At 50.9% G+C, this 19,859-nt stretch overlaps 1 protein-coding gene across 2 annotated transcripts; it reads right to left on the bottom strand.

Annotated features, from left to right (window-relative positions):
* Positions 1-412: 412 nt before the first annotated feature.
* LOC121485455 (polyamine-modulated factor 1-like) lies at positions 413-19,769 on the bottom strand. Of its 2 annotated transcripts, none has more exons than XM_041745832.1 (5): positions 19,547-19,769; positions 3,773-3,878; positions 3,068-3,168; positions 1,902-2,097; positions 413-877 (listed from the first exon to the last, which is right to left on the bottom strand). In XM_041745832.1, exons 1-5 carry the CDS (start codon positions 19,705-19,707, stop codon positions 824-826), a joined length of 618 nt encoding a protein of 205 aa, XP_041601766.1. In that variant the 5' UTR covers positions 19,708-19,769; the 3' UTR covers positions 413-823. The 2 variants fall into 2 exon arrangements, with proteins under 2 accessions (XP_041601766.1, XP_041601776.1); XM_041745842.1 differs by lacking the exon at positions 19,547-19,769 and adding an exon at positions 6,138-6,339.
* Between the last annotated feature and the right edge of the window lie 90 nt (positions 19,770-19,859).

Raw genomic sequence — 19,859 nt, 5'->3', positions numbered from 1 at the left:
TCCCTGGGGTGAGGTCTTCTCCAGGAAAAAGTTGTGCACCCCACGTGTACCCATCGACTTCACCCGCCAATCAGAGGAGTCACCTGTCCTGCTGCTGGCTGAGCACCCCCAATGGCCAGCTGCCCTGGCCAGAGAAGAGGGCCCACCTGCCTGCATGCATGAGCACTCACTGCACACAAGACCCAACAGAGGCTGCCACAACGAGCTCAACAGGCAGAGAAGGGTGGAAGCCAGGGGTCTGGCTTCTGTGACAAGGGGCCCTGCTGCCTCCTGCACATGGTGGTCGGGTTCACCCCTGCCAGCCCACCTCAGCCTGGAGGCTCCCGGGCACAGTGGCTGAGGCCTCGCTGGTGGAAGGGGGCCCGGGCCCAAGAGACTGGGAGAGGCCCAGCGGAGGAAGCATCCTCACAGATTACAGTGGAGGAAGTTTATTTACGGATGTGGGGAGAACATGGCAAGGGCCCTCAGGCTGGCCAGCAAGGGGGCAATCAGTGCAGACCAGACACAGACTCCCTGAGCCAGGCCCGGGGCGCTCTGGAGTGGGCAAGGGTGGGGCCCTGGCCTAGAGGATGGAAAGCCTGCTGCCTGGTTCCCAGCATGGGAGATGGCCAACCATCCTCAAAAGGATAAGAAAACAAGGATCTGAAGGTCATGTCTGTATGCGTGTGACCCCAAGGGAGCCCCAAAGTCAGGAGGGATGATCAGGCCTCATCCTCCAGCTAGTTACATCCCCACTCAGGACTGGGCACTGTCTCGGTGGTTCTGAAAGGCAGCTCCCCCAGGCCCTTGACCACCATCTGCTCCTGATCCGGCCACCGTCTCCTCACTCAGGCTCCCCCAGCACACCCACCAGCTCCTTCTGTTCTCTGCGCAGGGCCTGCAGCGGCAGGAGGGAACAAACAAGACATGAGAATATCCAAACCCTCTCCCTCCACTCTGCTTGACCCCAGGCCTCCTTCCCCTAGGATGACGTGGAAGGCCCAGCAGGGCATGTGAGGGCCAAGGCCTATCAGGAGGGTCCCCTCTACTCCACAGGGGTTTATGGCAGGCTGGGGGCTGTAGTCACCAGGGCTGGGCCTCCCCAGAGCGCCCACCATGAATATGAACCCCCAAAGTATGCCCTGATCATCTGACCTCCCACTAGCGATTTCTAGCAAAGATACTCTTGAGTTAGGTGAGCTTGCAATTGGGGAGAGGGCCATGGGGAGGACAGAGCCCTCCTGGTCCCACATGGGGCCCAGTACTTGGCTCATCCAGCTGACCCACTGCACACATGGCTGGGGTCTAGCTACATTGGGTGAGGGGCAGCTCTGAGCAGAGGCTTCGAGCCCCCCCAAACAGAAGAGTGACCCATGGCCTCACAGAGACAGAGTGGCATTGCTGGGGCAGCATCTCGCCTGAGGACCCAGCAGGGCACCCCAGAGCCAGGGAGGGGTGAAGACAAGAGTGAAGAGCAAGCCACTGGCCCTGCTCCAAGGCATGGGGACCCACTCCCGTGAGGAACAGAACAGTCAGCTCCCAGAAGGCAGCTGCCTAGTGGTTATGAGTAAACACAGGCTGGACATCTGCATGACGAAGCAAGCCCAACACTGGTGCTGCTGCCCAAGCCCTACCAGTAATCCTGGATTGGAGCCACTTTTTGCATGAGAGAGGGCATACGGGGACAGAGGGAGAGGGAAAATTCTGAGAGGGCATACTGGGCCAAGTGCAGAGCTGACCTGGAGACCACAACCCGAGCTGAAACCAAGAGTTGTCAACCGAATGAGCCACCTGGGCACCCCCTCACATATACGTCTTAAAGCTCCTGGGAAGTGGTCGTGTAGAGAACCCAGGGCCACGGGGTGCTAACCCTGACAGGAGGAGCCAGCCCGCAGCAGGAAAACACCTGCCAGGGCACCCACCTGCCAGGCCTGCTGCTGGGCCTGGCCTTGCTGCTGCAGCTCCTCCACCCGCTGGCGCCCAGCCAGGACAGCCTCTGCCAGTTGTCTGTTTTCGGCCTCCTGCCTGTGCACACGGCGCTGTAAGGCGTCGCGCTGCTGCAGGAAGTAGGGCACCATGGCACTGCGCACGTCTTCTTCCGGGATCCCGCTAGGGCGCCTGTGAAGTCACATGGGCCAGTGGAGGGGTTTGGGGGGGACGTGTGTGGGTGATGCTGCAGTGGTCTTCCCGCCTGCAGTCTCACATTGTATGGGTTTCCATGGCCCCTGCTCTGCTGATACACTAACCTATGAAGCCTTAACTTGGGCGCCCAGGAACCCCTCTCCCTGTCCTCTCGGTCCACGTCTGAACCCATCACAGCCACATGCACCCCCACGTCTAACACTTCAGGGCAGGAGGCGACCTTCCAGCTGCTGCCTCATCCTGGGGACCAGTGAGCTGGAGTGTGGGGTGGGACTGGATGAGTGGGGGACCTGCAGAGGCCCCAGCAAGTGGGAAGGTGGGCAGATGAAGAGGCAAGAGTATGGGGGTTCTGAATGCTGTGTGAGGGGATGGGTTGGTTCTGATGGGCAGTGAGGTGGAATCTGCCAGAGGTTCTTTAAAATATTCTTTTTCTGTTATAAAACTTAATTCTCTTACGTGTTAAAATCACAAAGCATAAAAGAACTGGAAAGCATGAGGAAGGTGTTTCCTGGCTCTGGTCTGATGCTGTTCATACAGGGAGCCAGTGGGGCCCCATCCTGCACAGGACACCCCAGGCCACAAGGTTGCCTGCAGGAATGTCAGCTCCAGGGGAGCAGGACTTGTTCAATGCTGCATGTTCCCCAAATATTGTTATGTGGATGAGTGAATAAAGACCAGATGCCTAGGCTGGTCCAACAGAAGACGGCAAATCCACCCTTCTGCCTCCTGCCCACCCTCTCTGCTACAGCCAGGTGGGGCCTGAAAGGAGCCCCCGGCATGGATGGCACGGCGTCCCTCCATCTGCCCCAAGCCCTCGATAACATGTGTCTGCTCTGGGGCTCTCCTTACCCAGAGGAGACCATAGGCTGGCTGCACCCTGGAGGTCAGCGGCGGTCTCCCGCAGGAGCCTCCAGGGGCCGGAGCCAGCTCCAAGTGCCCTTCTCACCAGGCCAGCTCCGTGTGGTCTTTGCCTTCTTCCACGATCCTGTCCAAGGTGTTCAACACTGCTTCCAGGTTCCCCTCTGCTTTGATTTCTGAGATTTCCTCCTGGAAGGAAAGTGGTAAGAGTGCTAATGACACCAGACAAGCCTGCAGTGAAAGTACGCCCCACTGCCGACAGGACTCAGTGAGATTTTGGCTAATTTCTGTGTCTTTGTACCAACATTCCGACTTCTCTCCGTGTAACTTTAATAATTAAGAACGGGAAGTAAAAGTAGAAAACACTTCACAGCCTGCCCATTGCCTTAGGGTGCTGTGGTCCCAGGCCTAGTGCACCTGTTCTGTGGCCCCAGACCCATCATGCTGCTGCCCAGGCCCATCTTGCAGTGTGGGGGCTCGGCCATGAGACCCTCTGCACAGATCCGATCCGTCCCACTCAAGCTTGGACTCCAGTTGTATGCAGGTCCACAGAGCACCATGTTGTGAAGCGCCTCCTCTGAGCCAGGCGCTATACCAGGCGCCAGAGGTGGGGAGAGGAGCCAGGGCCTGTGGGGGAGAAGGCCTCCAAGCACATATGCACGGCACCAGGGCATGAGGGCAGGGGCATGCATGGTGCCTGTCCATGGCAAGGGGCAACAGCCACTGCTCTGAGCCCTGGGGGTGCCCAGAGGAGCCCGAGCTGCCACTACCTGCTGTGCTCCTTGCCACTCACCTGGACAGACGTCTGCAACTGAGTGATGAATTTGTCATAGATTTTCTGTGTCATCTCAGGCTGCAGCTGGTAGAGGCGCTTGTAACAGTCGGTGAATCTCTGGTAGCTGGCAGAAAGGAGAGACAGCAAGGTGGAGGGTCAAGTGTACAGCCAGCCTGCCGCACCCACTGGGCCACCCCCACCTCCCCCTCAGAGCTCAGGGCCTGGTCAAGTTCATGGCCCTGGGTAAAGGCTGTAGGTAAAGCTCTGATCAGCCCCACCTGCCCCCAGTCCCACCACTGTGCATCAAGTCACCAGGAGGGTGACTCTTCGTGGGCCACTCCTTCAGTGTCCAACCAGCTCCCAGGTGATGCTGCTGCCAGTGTGGGCTGAGGTCCCTGAGAAAATGGTCATCCCAGTCTCTCTGCTGGGCTAGATTAGGAAAGGATGTGTGGCCCCTGGGACAGGAGTCCCTCCTCCTCAAAGGAGCCACATGGGGAAGGAACAGGCACCCTTTCTGTAGGATGTGACTACACGTGCTGGAGGTGACACCTCCAGCTCCCAGCCACTGTGGGGGCCCTGGCCTGAGGGCAGAGTTTATACCCTAAGTTGGTGACTGGAAGAGAACTGTGGTCTCTGAGGATGTCATCAAGCTGCTGAAAACCCCAAACCAGAGCCATCCCACACTGGGGCTGCTGGTCAGTGAAGTCATGGATGCCACTCACTGTTCACACCATTTAAAATCCTGCCTCTGTCCCTGGCAGTGGAGAGGGCCTCCCTGATCCATCCTTGGAGCTGGAAAGATCAGAGGGTACCCAGGACACTCCCAATGGCTCACACCCTTGGACAAAGAAATTCAAAGAAGGTAAAGCAGTCTCTTGCTTTTTCTCTCCCCACTCCCTTTCTCGTCTCTTCACCTTCTGCCAAGGTTCTATGCTGGCTGCCCAGCAGGTCCTGGGTGTTCTGGGAGGCTGCGTGGCCCTCCTGGAGTTCCCAGTAGAGAGAGACCAGCAGACACAAGCATGTGAACAAGGAGATGGCCACTTGTGGAGGCGCTTTAAAGGCAAGGGTTACAGGGACAGCCTTTAAGCTGGCATGTGGGGTGTTCAGTGAAAGCCTCTGATAAAGCAATGTTCAAGTGACCTACAGGAAATGTTGGAGCCAGGGAGTCCCCAAGCACACAAAAGCCCCCATCTATGCTTGGCTGTGGGTCCCAACGCTCCTCAGTTGTGTGGCCAGGCTGGTTGGCTGCTGGACAAATGGGGGACTGGGTTCCTGGAAGCCCGTGCACAACCCCCACCCCCCTCGGGGAATCACCGCTGGTCCTTCCTTTCTCATGGCTCTTGACCTCCCCACCCAGTTCTTGCCCCTACACCATGTCTGTGACAAGTGAGAGCACACAGGGGCTTGCAAAGGACACCTTCTCCACTTTCACAGTCTGTGAGCCTGCTGTTCACCACAGCCAGCACCGGATACCAAATTACATAATCTAGCAGTAAATCATATTAAAAGCAATGGTACTAACTACTCAAAACACACAACATCCTAATCCTTCCACCACATTCTCCTTGCTCTGGAGGTGGCTTACATCATCTGTCTGGAAACACTCTGTAAAGGTGTCTGCTGCCCACCTTTCCGCAACTCTGTATTGGGCATTTACACTTTGGAAGCTGGCAAATGCAGTAACCCAGGGCTTTATTTTTGGAGGGCTGGATGCTGGTACACCATGGGGGTTAAACCTTGGCACCAGTGACCAGTGCAAGGGACGGATCACAGGCACCCTTCAGTCCTCGTGGGGACTCAGGCAACTTGTGTACCGCTAGCACCACTCGCCACGCAGTTTGTGGCTTCACAAAGAATGTGGAAAGACACAGGATGCCCAGCCAAGCAGGGCTGGAATTGAAACCCGGTAATTGTGGCTTGAGATGGACTTGGATGGGACACTGGAGATCCTGTTCCTAACCAGCCCACTCACCAGTGGAGGGTGTGAGTGGCCCCCTTCCTGCACTCAGGCAGCAGGCTCAGTGGTGAGGGGGCCTGGGGCCAGCAGTCTTCCTGTGTCCCCACTTAGCTCTGACTCCGTGAAAGCGAAGCCCATTTGCACAGACCCCCAGAACAGTGTGAATGCCTGCCGTGAGGGCACGGAGAGAAGGCAGCCGGACTGGAGGCCAGTGTCAGCAAGACAGGACAGGGATCCTTGCTTTTTTTTTTTTTTTTCTTTTTCCAGTTTTCTTGTGATAAAATTGCCATACCTCATTGTATGATGGCTTGACTCACATATACAGTGGAATGATCACAGGAAATACAGTTAACATCCATCACCATCTCAGAGAGAGGAAAAAAAAACAGGGAAGAAAAGTTTTTCATTGTGAATGGGAACTCTTACGATGGACTCTTCACAGAACGGCATGAGCTGCGTTGGCATGTGTTGGACTCCACACACCCAGGATCCATTCATCCTCCAGCAGGACACGTATGCCTCTGTCTACCTTCCTCCTACCCGCCTCCACACTGCCAGGAATTCCTTTCTTGAGAGCTGGCACAGGCCTGGGAAGGGTTTAAATGCCCTTGTGATCTGAGAAAATACTCTGAGGGAGAAGTAGGACAAGTGATGCATTTTAGAAACCATTCAGGGCCATCTCACCCCCTGGCTTGTGCCAAGTTTTGTCTTCTCATGTAAACTCTGATATCTCTGTGGGCGGGGAGGCCACCTGCAGAGTCACTGGGACCTCCAGGGTGCCCAGAACTGTTAGATGTGGCAGCACATAAGCCATGCTGCAGACCAGCAGCTGGGGCTGAGGAGACCCTACCTTACTCCCGGCCACCTCCCCACCTGCTTGGGCAGAGGAGTCTCCCTCATGAGCAGCCCCAGTGGCCTCCCTGCCAAGCCCCCTTTTGCTCTCTATTGGAACGGTGCCCTGGCCTTGGCCTTCCACGGGTACGTAAGGGTCACCCAGCTACACACTGGTACATGCATTGGTTCTGCAGACTCACAGCCTGTCCCCTCTGAGGTTCAAATTCTACCTCTACCACTTGTCAGGTGAGTGATCTCTGACTTCTTTACCTTTATAAGCTTCAGGTTCTGTCTCTGTCAGGTGGGGATAATAAATGGATCCCTGACTCACTAAGTCACTGTGAGGCCACATACATAAAGTACTTAGTATAGTGCCTTGCACACTGACAGGCTCCATGCTGACTACTATTATTATAACTAATTTCAAAAAAAGTCCTCACCACCCCCTCAGAAGTGCCAAACAGTGACTTCACTTGACTTGGCTTCCCAGAGTCGAGAAGTGTCTCCTGCCCAAGACAAATGCTTAGTAAAAGCATCCTAGTGGCAGCTGCATGCACAGAAGCCAATCCAGTGGCAGGAAGCACCCACTGGCCTCACGACAGAGAAAAGGCTAAGTTGTGGCCTCCCCAAATCATCAATTGAAGGTCACTATTTGAAATGTATTTACTGAATTTCAAAATACAGATGACCATGTTAACTGATTTTAATCTAGTTTGTCTCCTACACTCTTTTTTAAAAATGTTTTATTTATTTGACAAAGCGAGATAGACCATGAGCAGGAGAAGGGGCAGAGGAAGAAGCAGGGTCCCCTCTGAGCAGGGAGCCTGACATAGGACTCTACCCCAGGACCCTGAGATCGTGACCTGGGCTGAAGGTAGAAGCTTCACTGACTGAGCCACCCAGAGGCCCCCTCTTCACACTCTTTTTTTGAACTTAATTCTTTTTAGTAATCTGTACATCCCATGTGGTGCTCGAGGTCACCACCCTGAGATCTAGAGTCGCCTGCTCAGACTGCGATGCCAGGCACCTGGCTCTTAAATCCTCCCTACACAGTATCTGAGACACCTGCATGGTCTGAACTCACTGAAGAAGCATTTCAGGGCAGCCCGGGTGGCTCAGTGGTTTAGCGCCGCCTTCAGCCCGGGGCATGATCCTGGAGACCTGGGACCCATTGGGCTCCCTGCATGGAGCCTGCTTCTCCCTCTGCCTGTGTCTCTGCCCCTCACCCTCATGAATAAATAAATAAATAAATAAAATCTTTAAAAAAAAAAAGAGAGAAGCATTTCAGTAACTGTACTAAAAGCTCACTGCAAACTGAGTTATCACATAAGTTTAACTTAAAAATTTCAAAATACCTAGGCACAGCATCAAGCCCCTGGGGTCAGCCTGGGGGTTTGTGCCTGCAGATGGCTCTGCCTGCGCACCTGGCCGGCCACATGGCCTAAGAGAGGCTGGCCCTTGTGGCTTGCTAAGCCCCTTCACGGACTGCCCCCAGAGGGTGCCTCGGTCCCAGCCGAGGGATAGGGGTGCTATCCCTGCACTCTGTACCTCCCCACCGCACCTCTCCACCACCTGGACGGCAGCCCTGAGGCTAGCAGGTGCTTCTCCATCAGCTCCTTCCTGCTGCCTTCTCAGGCCAGGGTCCACTGGGCAGCCCCAGGCCTGACAAAGAGAGGGAAGCCAAAAGGAGAAATGCTCCTAGATGACAGCACAAGTCTTTGATTTATGAAGACAACTGTAGCAAAAGTTATCTTTTAAAAATTAATCTTCATTAGGGGCGCCTGAGTGGCTTAGTTAAGTGTCTGCCTTTTGCCTGGGTCATGATCTCCAGGTCCCCTGTGTTGGGCTCCTTACTCAGCAGGGAGCCTGCCTCTCCCTCTGCCCCTCCCCACCCCCATGCGCGCACTCTCTCTCTCTCAAATGAATAAAATCTTATTTTTTATTTTTTTTAAATTTTATTTATTTATTCATGAGAGAGATAGGGAGAGAGAGAGAGAGGTAGAGACACAGGCAGAGGGAGAAGCAGGCCCCATGCAGGGAACCCGACGTAGGACTCAATCCAGGGTCTTCAGGATCATGCCCTGAGCTGAAGGCAGCGCTAAACTGCTGAGCCACCCAGGCTGCCCTAAATCTTATTTTTTTTTAAATTAATCTTCATTAGGTCTTTAGGTTTTTAGGCCCCCTGGACTAACTTAACCTTTTATTGCTTGGATTCTTTGGAAACTACTAGAAACTTAATAGTGAGAATCTGAAATTGAGATGCTTTTTCTGAAAAAGACTTTTTTTCCCCAAAGGTTTTATTTATTTATTCATGAGAGACAGAGAGAGAGAGAGGCAGACACACAGGCAGAGGAAGAAGCAGGCCACGCAGGGAACCCGATGTGGGACTCAAACCTGGGTCTCCAGGATCACTCCCTGGGCTGAAGGTGGCGCTAAACCACTGAGCCACGGGGGCTGCCCCCGAAAAAGACTTCTGATTTGACAAATATTAGCACAAAGATTAAAAAAAAAAAAAAATCAATCCAGATATGTGTAGATTGGTCTCCCTTATCCACAAGGGATACATTCCAAGACCTCCTGTAGATGCCTGAAACTGGATAGAACTATGCTTTTTCCTGTACATAAACGCTTATATACTTATGATAAAGCTTAATTTATACACTAGACACCATAAAAGATGAACACTGTAAAAAATGATTGTTCTATAAAATATAACAACATCCTGTAATAAAAATTACGTGAATGTGGTCTCTCAACTTTTTTTTGGTGGGGCAGACAGGGATTTATTAGGTCTCTTGAAAAGAGCTGGGATCGCTGGGGTCTGAAATCGCCCATCAGAGGCCACCCAAGGAGTGGCAGCGTGTTCCCAGGTGACAGTGGCTAGATGGACTGTGGTGAAGATGAGCAGTGGCACCCAGGGCCTATGGGAGGCTGCTCCAGATGGCATGAGGACCAAGCAGTAAGGTCTGGGTGGAGGAAGAGTGACCTACTCCGTGTGGTCAGGTCCTTGGTCACCAGATGGAGGTGGGAGCTTTCCCTATGACATACAGGACTCACTCATCACTTGTCAAGGACCCCAGCCACCTGGAGCCTCAGGCATCAGAGGTGTATCAGTGGCCAGTGGGAATTTTCATATACATTTGTCGAGCCCTTTCTGTGTGAAACCAGCTGCAAGTTCCTGTTTACACACACAGAGGGAAGGAGGTCCTAGCAAGGAGAAGCAGCAAGTGGGGAGAGCAGGTCGCTGCAGAAGACCTCATGGGCACCTGTGTGCTTCCACTTGCATGCAAGTGTGCACATGTTAGATACCCACAGCCCTGACCACGGCTGTAGAGATGAGGGCAGGGCCAAGGAGTGAATGGCCTTGTGTGCTGAGCTGATTCTGGAAGCAACCCTGAGCCAATGAACCCTTGTAACCAGAAGGCCATGCTCCAATGTGAGCAGTAAGGGAGGGGACGAAGCTGAGGCTGGAGGGCCAGGAAGGGGTGGCTGAGCATGAACTGCTTCAACAGGGCTCTGTATCTGATGGTGCAAGGGATGGGTGAGCACTCCTCAACCTCTGGCCTAGGGAATGAGCACTCGCTGGGCTCTTCAACCACGTTAGAGACCATGGAGGGAGCAGCCCTGTCCCCACCTTGCTGAGCTCGATGGTCCTGGGGACATCAAGAGAGTCCAGTGGTAGACTGCAGGAGCCGGAAGCTTGGCAGATCAATGCAGCTTGGGATCCTCACAGTCCTATCTACTGCATGTCAAGAGTGCTGGGCTGCGCGATAAGCAAAGTGGGGAGAGTGGTACATGAAACCAGCCAGATCCTGTCCTTGGGACCTCGGGGGTGGCTTGAGTGGGACAGATAACAGAACTGTGCACAGTCATAAGTGTCGTGATAATGACTAACCAGGGGAGGAAGGTAGCTTTACAGAAACTCAGGAAGAGACAAAGTAAACCGTTCTTGGTGGAACAAACCTCAACTGCAAATGCCCTGAGGCAGGGAAGCTCTTGACCTAGGAAAGGAGGTCTCACTGAGGCCAGAGCATGGGAACTCGGAGCCCAGCTGAAGGGACTCAGGGGAGCCCAAGGGCAGCCAGACATCACCCGGCATGTGCTCGCTCACATGTGGAGGAATGTGAGGAAAAACCAGGGCTCTCAGTCAAGGATGAGAGGAGGAAGAGCCCAAGAAGAGAAAGTGGCAGAGGCTGGTGTGGGAAGCTGAGGGTCAAACGGCCAGAACAGAGATATGGACAGAAGCAAAGGCTACAAGGAGAGTGAGTAGGCTAACAAAACATCCATGGTAAGTAGCAACAGCATGATTAATGATCTTGAAAGAAGTTTCAAGGGAATGGTGGCAAACTGCTTCACGCTGAGACAGAAACTGGAGATGGGCACCTAGCATCTGGAAGGAAGAGAGCTGTGGCCACGACCCTGGACTAAGGGGAGTGACAGCAAGGGAGGACGTGCCCCTGGGTGGCTCTCAGCCAGGACCACAGATGCAGGAACTCATCTGGGAGCTCTCGGTGTTCTCCACAGACCAGGTGCTAGGTGCCATCTCACTGCGAGGCACAGGGAGCGAGGGGCAGGGTGCAGGGATGCAGCCTGAGGGGCGTGATGACATTTATGGTAGGCGGAGAAGGGGAGAAGACAGGTGGGGGCAGGAGGGGCCGGGCTCATAGAGGGGCCACTGTGGCCCAGCATGGCTCCCAGCTGGGCTCCCACCAGGAAGAGGCTCTGTGGCGTTGCTGGGCAAGCTGGGGAAGGGGCCGAAGAGTGCAAGCAGAACTCGGACTGGGCCTGGCCATCCCTGGGAGGAGGGAGCAAAGGTGCAGAGAAGCCTGAACCTGTCCAAATAGCTTTCTAAGCCCAGACCTGTTTCTCTCCTCAGCCCCAGACAGATGGCACGACCCTCCACCCAGCCACCACCCACAGGTTGGGAGCCCTGGAGTCCCTGGCCCTCCGACCCCCAGGTGCCCCTGTCTGTACCACCACTGTGGCCCCTTCCACACAATTAGGCACAGGACTCTCAGCTGACAAGCTTCTCAGGGTCAGGAAGAACACTTCAGACCTTTAAAAAATAGAATGGCTTCAGACACCTGGGTGGCTCAGCGGTTTAACGCCTGCCTTCAGCCCAGGGCTCAATCCCAGGATCGAGTCCCACATCAGACTCCCTGCATGGAGCCTGCTTCTCCCTCTGCCTGTGTCTCTGCCTCTCTCTCTCTCTCTCTCTGTGGGTCTCTATGAATAAATAAAATCTTAAAAAAAATCATATTCATGTGGGATGTGGATGCTTCCCTCCATAATCTGACTTTAAAATTTAACATTATAATGTGATCATTTTCCCATGACTTGGCATTATTTAAAATACTGGAATTTTAAATACCAGCAGAGTATTTTATTAGTCTGAGTTACTATACTTGGGTAACCACCATCATTCTTCAAATGTTGGACATGTTGGGTAGTTTTCAATTATTTCCCACTGAACGTTGTCCTATAATAAGATTTTTTTTTAATATTTTATTTATTTATTCATGAGAGACACAGAGAGAGAGAGGCAGAGACATAGGCAGAGGGAGAAGCAGTCTCCATGTAGAGAGACCAATGTGGGACTCGACCCCGGGACTCCATGATCACGCCCTGAGCTGAAGGCGGACGTCCAGGCGTCCCAACCCTCCACAATGTTAACATTTTGTACAACTATAGTACGATATCCAACACCATATGATCCACAGTTCATTCAGATTTCACCGGCTATCCACGTACCTCTGTTTGTGTGGACATCTTCGTAGTATTACATGTGTACTCCAGTCAAGATACTGCATGCTTTTTTTCCATTTTTTAAAGACTTCATTCATTTGAGAGAGAAACAGAGTCAGGGGAGACACAGAGGGAAAGGGAGAAGCAGACTCCCCACTAAGCAGGGAGCCCGACAAGGGGCTTAATCCCAGGACCCCAGGATTAAGACCTGAGCAGAAGTCAAGGGCTTCACCCACTGAGTCACCTAGGTGCTATTACTGGAGGCTTTTTAAAGACACTGACATAATGTGATTTAGAGTCTCAAAAAGAACCAGGCTAGACCACTAGAAAGACCTTAAGACAGTCCTGCCAATAATCTATTCCTCTGCACAGTGGAGTACCTTTGAAGTCATTGTATTCAGAGCATTACAAATAAATAAATAAGTATTTTTAAACTGGTGGAGAGACATCTCTCAAACATGGAGGAAAAAAAAAAAGATCAGTCATGACTTAAAGAAACATCAGGGGGATGCCTGGCCTGCTCAGTTGGTAGTGTGTCTCTTGATCTCTGGGTCCTGAGTTCAAGCCCTATGTTGGGAGTAGACATGACTAAAAATAAATAAAAAACTTAAAACAAAAAATGTGACTTTAAAAAGAAATGGATGGGGGATGCCTGGGTGGTTCAGTGGCTGAGGGCCTGCCTTCGGCCAGGATCAAGTGTCTCTTGATCCTGGGGTCCTGGGATCGAGTCCTGCATTGGGCTCCCTACATGGAGCCTGCTTCTTTCTCTGCCTGTGTCTCTGCCTCTCTCTCTGGGTCTCTCATTAATAAATAAATAAAATCTTTTTGAAAATTTAAAAATAAAAAAAAGAAATGGATGGCTCAACCAAAAGATTTTTTAAATAAGCATATAGAAGATTTTAATAAAATTGAAAAGTTCGAACTGACAAGTACAGAAATTTATACCCAAGAAATAGAAACTGCACATTTTTTTTAAGTGGAACATTCATTTGAATGTTCCACACACGGAATATTCACAAAAACTGCCCACATATTTGGCCAAATGATGTCAAAGTGCCAAAAGTCTCCCCCCGTCCAAAATTAGTGTCGTACAGACCATGTTATCTAATCATGATGCAATAAATCTAGAAATCACAACAGAAGGATAACTTTAAAAAAACTATATGCCTGGAAACCAAATAACATACTAATAAATAATCACTGGTCAAAGAAGAAATCATAAGGAAATTTACAAAAAACACAGAATTAAATGACTATGTCCACATGTGAAAGAATGGAGTTGGACCCCTTTCTCATATCATACACAGAAACTAACTCAAAATGGATCAAATGCCGGGATCCCTGTGTGGCTCAGCGGTTTGGTGCCTGCCTTTGGCCCAGGGTGTGATCCTGGAGACCGGGATAGAGTCCCACATCGGGCTCCTTGCATGGGGCTACTTCTCCCTCTGCTTGTGTCTCTGCTTCTCTCCCTCTCTCTGTGTCTCTCATGAATAAATAAATAAAATCTTTTAAAAAATGGATCAAATGCCTAAAACAGAAGAGCAAAAAGTATAAAACTCATTAGAAGAAAACACAGGTGTAAATCTCTGTGACCTTGAATCAGACAGTGGTCTCTCTCATGATACTAAACCACCAGCAAGAAAAAATTCTTTTTTTTTTAAGAAAAAATTCTTGATTTTTTTTTTGTAACCCCCAAACCTGGGTTTGGTGGGCTTATTATTATTTATTTATTTTAAGAGTTAAGAGATTTACTTATTTATTTATTCATAGAGACAGAGAGAGAGAGAGGCGCAGAGACACAGGCAAAGGGAGAAGCAGGCTCCACGCAGGGAGCCCAACGTGGGACTTGATCCAGGGTCTCCAGGATCACGCCCCTGGCTGCAGGCGGTGCTAAACCACTGCACCACCGGGGATGCCCAAGTAAATGATTTAAATTGGACTTCTCAAAATTAGGACTCTTAAAGTTAACAGTAAAAAGACAGCCCACTTAAGAAATGAGCAAAACAGGGATCCCTCGGTGGCTCAGTGGTTTAGCGCCTGCCTTCCGCCCAGGGCGTGATCCTGGAGTCCACGGATCAAGTCCCACATCAGGCTTCCTGCATGGAGCCTGCTTCTTCCTCTGCCTGTGTCTCTCATGAATGAATAAATAAAATCTTTAAAAAATATTAAAAAAATAAAAATAAATTCTCATAGATACTGAGATTTATTTATATAAAAAAAAGAAATGAGCAAAACAAAACATGGAGCATTTGGCTGGCTCAGTTGGTGAAGTACACAATCTGATATCAGGGTTGTGGGTTCAAACCCCACATTAGGTGTAGAGATTATTTAAAACTAAAATAATTTTAAAAATAAATAAATAGGGGGGTTGCCTGGGTGGCTCAGTTGATTAAGTGTCTGCCTTCGGCTCAGATCATGATCCCAGGGTCCTAGAATCAAGTCCCAAGTCAGCCTCCCTCTTGGGAGGCCTGTCAAGTCCCAGTTGGGTATAGAGATTACTTGAAAAAAATTTTAAATCTTAAAAACAAAACAAAAACAAGACACCGGTTTTGATTGTTTACTTTATCCCAAAAGGATAAAGCACAAAGAGAAATGCAGTTATCCCAGGCCCCTCACAAACTATAGCTCCTCCTTTTCTCAGCCTAACTCCACATCCCTTAGCCAGAATAAATTGTAAGGCAATGTCTAATCAATTTATCTTTTAAAAATCCTTAATTTTCATGAAATTACTTTTTTTTCACCTTATGGTTGTACTTGTGGGTCCTTGTTTTGAAGATTTTATTTATTCATGAGAGACAGAGAGAGAGAGGCAGAGACATAGGCATAGAGAAGCAGGCTCCCTCTAGGGAGCCGGATGAGGGACTGGATCCTGAAACTTGGGACAGGTGTCCCTTGGGTCCATGTTTATAAAGGCTGTCTTGCCGGTCCTATTTTTCTAGTTTGCCCATCATTGTCAACTAAGTTCATCCATCCATACTTCATTTTGGGGTGTCCTTTATCATATGGCAGGGTCCTCGGTCTCCTGTGACTCGTCCCTTCTCTGCTCCCTGATCTGCTTGCCCATCCTTTTGCCTGTCTATTCACACACGTTCTTAATGCCACGCCTCTGTTGGAAACCTAAGAGTCCCTCTCCTTTCTCTTCTCTTTAAGATTAGCACAGCTATTTGGGGACCTTGATTTTTCCTTGTAAACTTCAGAGTGAATTCTTCTGGTTCCTCAAAAACATTCAGCTGCAATTTGGTTGGGATTGTACTGAATTTGTAGATCAGTCTGGGGACCACAGGCATCTCTGCAATGACACCATCCAGCCACAAATGTGATACATTTAGTCAGATTGTCTTTTATGTTTTTTCGTAAAATTTTAAAGTTCTTTAAAGAACTCATCCGTTCTTTACTAGGTTAGAAGTATAACCTAGTATACTATACATTAGTATAGTATAACTATACTATACATTAGTTTTGCCTGTTATTGTTGTTGTTTTTTTCCCACTTTATTAAATGGAATTCTGTGGTTTGTAATTTTTTATGTCTGGCTTGTTTTCCTCAACATTGCTTTTGTGAGGGCAGCCCGGATGGCTCAGCAGTTTAGCACCACCTTCAGCCCAGGGCATGATCCTGGAGACCTGGGATCGAGTTCCACATCAGGCTCCTTGTGTCTCTGCCTCTCTGTCTCTCATGAATAAATAAATAAAATCTTTAAAAAGAAACTAACAAACAAAAATTGCCTTTGTGAGATTCACCCATATTGTCATGAAGGACTTGCAGTTAGTAAGCAGAGTGATGTCATTGTGTCTGTCACAAAAGTTCTGTCTCCTTTGTTGTGTTCTAACTTTTCAAAATGCTTTAAATTTTTATTTAAATTTTTTATTATTTCCCCTTTTTCCATTTTATTTTTTTTATTTTTTAAGATTTATTTACTCATGAGACAGACAGACTGAGAGACGCAGAGACATAGAGAGAAGCAGGCTCCACACAGGAAGCCCAATGTAGGACTTGATTCTGGATCCCAGAATCACACCCTGAGCCAAAAGGCAGGCGCCCAACTGCTGAGCCACCCAGGCGTCCCACAAACCTGTTTATTAACTGAAGATTTCTGTTCCTCAAAAGACATAATAGACAAAATTAACACCTAATACAGAAAGATCTTTCTTTTTTCAGTCTAACACTGACAAGGGTCACTCTAGAGAGGTCACTAGAGGGAAAGGGCAGTGGGGGACAGGGAAACAGGCGATGAATACTGAGCGATGCAGATCCCTACACTGTACACCTGAAATTAACGTAACGTTAACTATACTGGAATTACAATTAGAAACTTTAAAAAAATTTTTTTTAATTTTTATTTATTTATGATAGTCACAGAGAGAGAGAGAGAGAGAGGCAGAGATACAGGCAGAGGGAGAAGCAGGCTCCATGCACCGGGAGCCTGACGTGGGATTCGATCCCGGGTCTCCAGGATCGCACCCTGGGCCAAAGGCAGGCGCCAAACCGCTGCGCCACCCAGGGATCCCTAGAAACTTTAATTATGGGACGCCTGGGTGGCTCAGTGGTTGGGTGTCTGCGTTCGGCTCAGGGTGTGATCCTGGAGTCCCAGGATCAAGTCCTGCATTGGGCTTTTTGCATGGAGCCTGCTTCTCCCTCTGCCTGTGTCTCTGCCTCTCTCTCTCTCTCTCTGTATCTCTCATGAATAAATAAATAAAATCTAAAAAACAAAAAAGGGGGCAGCCGGGGGGGGGGGGGCAAGGGGCTCAGCGGTTTAATGCCACCTTCAATCCAGGACCTGATCCTGGAGTCCCGGGATCAAGTCCCTCGTCTGGCTCCCTGCATGGAGCCTGCTTCTCCCTCTGCCTGTGTCTCTGCCCCTCTCTCTCTCTCTCTCTGTGTTTCTCATGAATAAATAAATAAATAAAATACTTTTTAAAATAAACTTTAATTAAAAAGATAAAATTGACAAGGGATTGATTTCTTGAGTGTATCATGAATTCGTGCAAATCAACAAAATAAAAACCCTAATTGAAAAGGAAAATGAGGGATCCCTGGGTGGCGCAGCGGTTTGGCGCCTGCCTTTGGCCCAGGGCACGATCCTGGAGACTCGGGATCGAGTCCCACGTCGGGCTCCCGGTGCATGGAGCCTGCTTCTCCCTCTGGCTGTGTCTCTGCCTCTCTCTGTCTCTCTCACTGTGTGCCTATCATAAATAAATAAAATTAAAAAAATTAAAAAAAATAAATAAATAAAAAAAAAAATAAAAAGGAAAATGAGGGGCACCTGGGTGGCTCAGTTGGTAAAGTGTCTGCCTTCAGCTCAGGTCATAATCCCAGGGTCCTGGGATCTAGCCCCACGTCGGGCTCCAGCCCCACGTCGGGTTCCCTGCTCAGCAGAGAGTCTGCTTCTCACTCTGCCTCTGCCCCTCTGCCTGCTTGTGCTCTCTAGCTAATTAAGAAATAAATACATACATACATAAACGAATAAAATAAATAAATAAAAAGAAAGGAAGAGAGAAAGAAAGCAAGTCTGGAAAAAAAAAAATGGAGGAAATGAGTAGGCCAGTGGCAGAAAAGGAAGCCCCACAACTGACAAGAGGAGGAAATGCCCAAAGCAGAGGTGTGTGGATTATAATCTGGCAGGACAGCCATTTCTACACCTTCAGAACAGCAGGGTTTGGAATGGTGGATGCCTGGGACGGATGAGGATGCAGGGGATAGAACAGTTCTTCTGGAGAGCAATCTGACAAGGTACCGACAGGTGCAAGCTCCAGAATGCAGAGGCTCCTCTCCATTATCTACCTCCAGAAATGCTAGCCCTGGGACAAAGGCAGGGACAGGGACATTCACTAGGCATGACTTGTGGAGGAGGGGCCTGGAGGCAACCAGGGGTCTATGACAGGAGACAGGCAGGAGCTGGATGCATTTCATGGAATGAAAAGCAGCCTGCGAAGCCCTGAACTACATGAACTTAGAGTACGTAGTTAGATCTTTAAAAAAAATGGTGTTGAGTGAAAAGTCCTATGTAGCTCAATTATCATTCACGTAAACTTAAAACACAAACATAGTTTACAAGGATGCAAACATACTGAAACGTCACTTCCTTGCACCCGTGCTAAGCAGAACCCCCCCATCCCACTGCTCTATTCCTTTTTCCTGATTTATTTTTCTTTATGGCACTCGCAGACCTACTGCATGAGAGCAGGGACCTTTCTCGCCTCTTGATCACTGGTTTATCTCCAGCTCCTAAAACATAGCCTGGGGCATTGTGGATGGTCAATAAGTAACTGCACATGAACAAATGGAGAACATAGAGCCAATAGAAAGTGGGGCCAATGGAGAGAAGAAAGGAAGACGAGAATGAGTAGGAAGAGTTTAAAAAAATAAATACATAAAACAAGGGGGGGGATCCTGGCTGGATACACGTTGATGGTGTCTTATGATGAGTCCACAAAAACAATTACAAATTATTTTATAAAACTCATTACTCTGGAAACTAGGTTCTGCACGAAAAAGCTGCCACCTGCATGTCTGTGCCCGCCTCCCCCCCCCCAACAGGCCTGAGCACCTCAGGGCCTTTGCACAAGCCCTGTGCTTTGCCTAGCCTTCCTCATCCTTCAGCGTCCGCTCAGGGTCACTTGCTCAGCGGGCTCCTTCCAGCGTTGTCCTCGCCCATCACCTGTTCGTTATCTCATCAAGCTGGTGCCTACTCAGTTCCCTGCCCGTCTCCACCCCCCGAGAAACCAGCTCCGCGCCCACCGTGTGCGGAGTGGACCAGCCGCAGGGTGTGTGTGGGACTGAAGCGCGGCGGGGGGTGAGGGCGGAGACAGCAGGAGTTTCTCCCCAGCAGCCGACGGGGACAAGACTGAGGTCCGGGGTGGGCGTGGGGGTGGGGGTAGTTGGGCCTCGGGGTCCGGCGGTCCGCGGGGTAGGCTGGCGGGCGGTGACCGCGACAGCTCCGATCGCGGGGGACGACGGGGTTCCCGGGGAGGCCACGCACGGACAGCCTACGACCCGCACGCGCCCTGCCCTCCGCGCCCGTACCTCCCAGGGCAGGGGCACCGTCATCACCACCTCACTGACCACCGTCAGCGTTCAGCGGGCCAGGCAGGAGTAAAGGAACCCGAACTCCCGGCCCCGCCCCCTGGCGGCGCGCGTGAGACCACGTGACTGCAGACGGGGGACGCTGGTCAGTCGCGCACCGGCGCGAGGCCACGTGACCAGGCCGCCGCCACCGCCGCCCCGCCCTCTACCCTGCCTTGCTTCCTCGACCTTACCTCCCGGCGGCGACGAGCTTCTGGAGAAAAGTATCCACCAGAGTGTCGAGGAGCTTCACTCTCGGAATGGTGGCGCTGTGGGGCCCAGACTCCGGACACGACCCCTCAGGCCCCTTTTCCTCACAACCGCCGTCTGCGTGGGCGCCGCGCGCTGTGGCCATGTTGAAGTCGGACCGCCAAATCTAACGGGCTCGGCGCCCCGCCCGCCGAGGCCCCCGATTGGTCGGCCCCGGCAGTGGGCGCCTCCGGTTGGCAGTGGCGGGTGTCCAACCCCGAGCCGCGCGAGGGGCGGGAGGACGCAGCTGCGCGCCAG

The sequence above is a fragment of the Vulpes lagopus genome, chromosome 1 (genome assembly GCF_018345385.1).
Source record: "Vulpes lagopus strain Blue_001 chromosome 1, ASM1834538v1, whole genome shotgun sequence".
Classification (NCBI taxonomy): domain Eukaryota; kingdom Metazoa; phylum Chordata; class Mammalia; order Carnivora; family Canidae; genus Vulpes; species Vulpes lagopus.
Note: the sequence above shows the minus strand (reverse complement) of the source record. Positions and strands in the feature narration are given on the sequence as shown.

What these genes read in the sequence shown, in the direction of transcription:
- LOC121485455 (XM_041745832.1), bottom strand. Translation starts at nt 19,707, where the DNA reads ATGGCCACAGCGCGCGGCGCCCACGCAGACGGCGGTTGTGAGGAAAAG. An exon ending in AGTTGCAGACGTCTGTCCAG is followed by an intron (nt 3,169 to 3,772) that starts GTGAGTGGCAAG and finishes CTTTCCTTCCAG; the next exon opens with GAGGAAATCTCAGAAATCAA. An exon ending in CCCAGCAGCAGGCCTGGCAG is followed by an intron (nt 878 to 1,901) that starts GTGGGTGCCCTG and finishes CTGCCGCTGCAG; the next exon opens with GCCCTGCGCAGAGAACAGAA.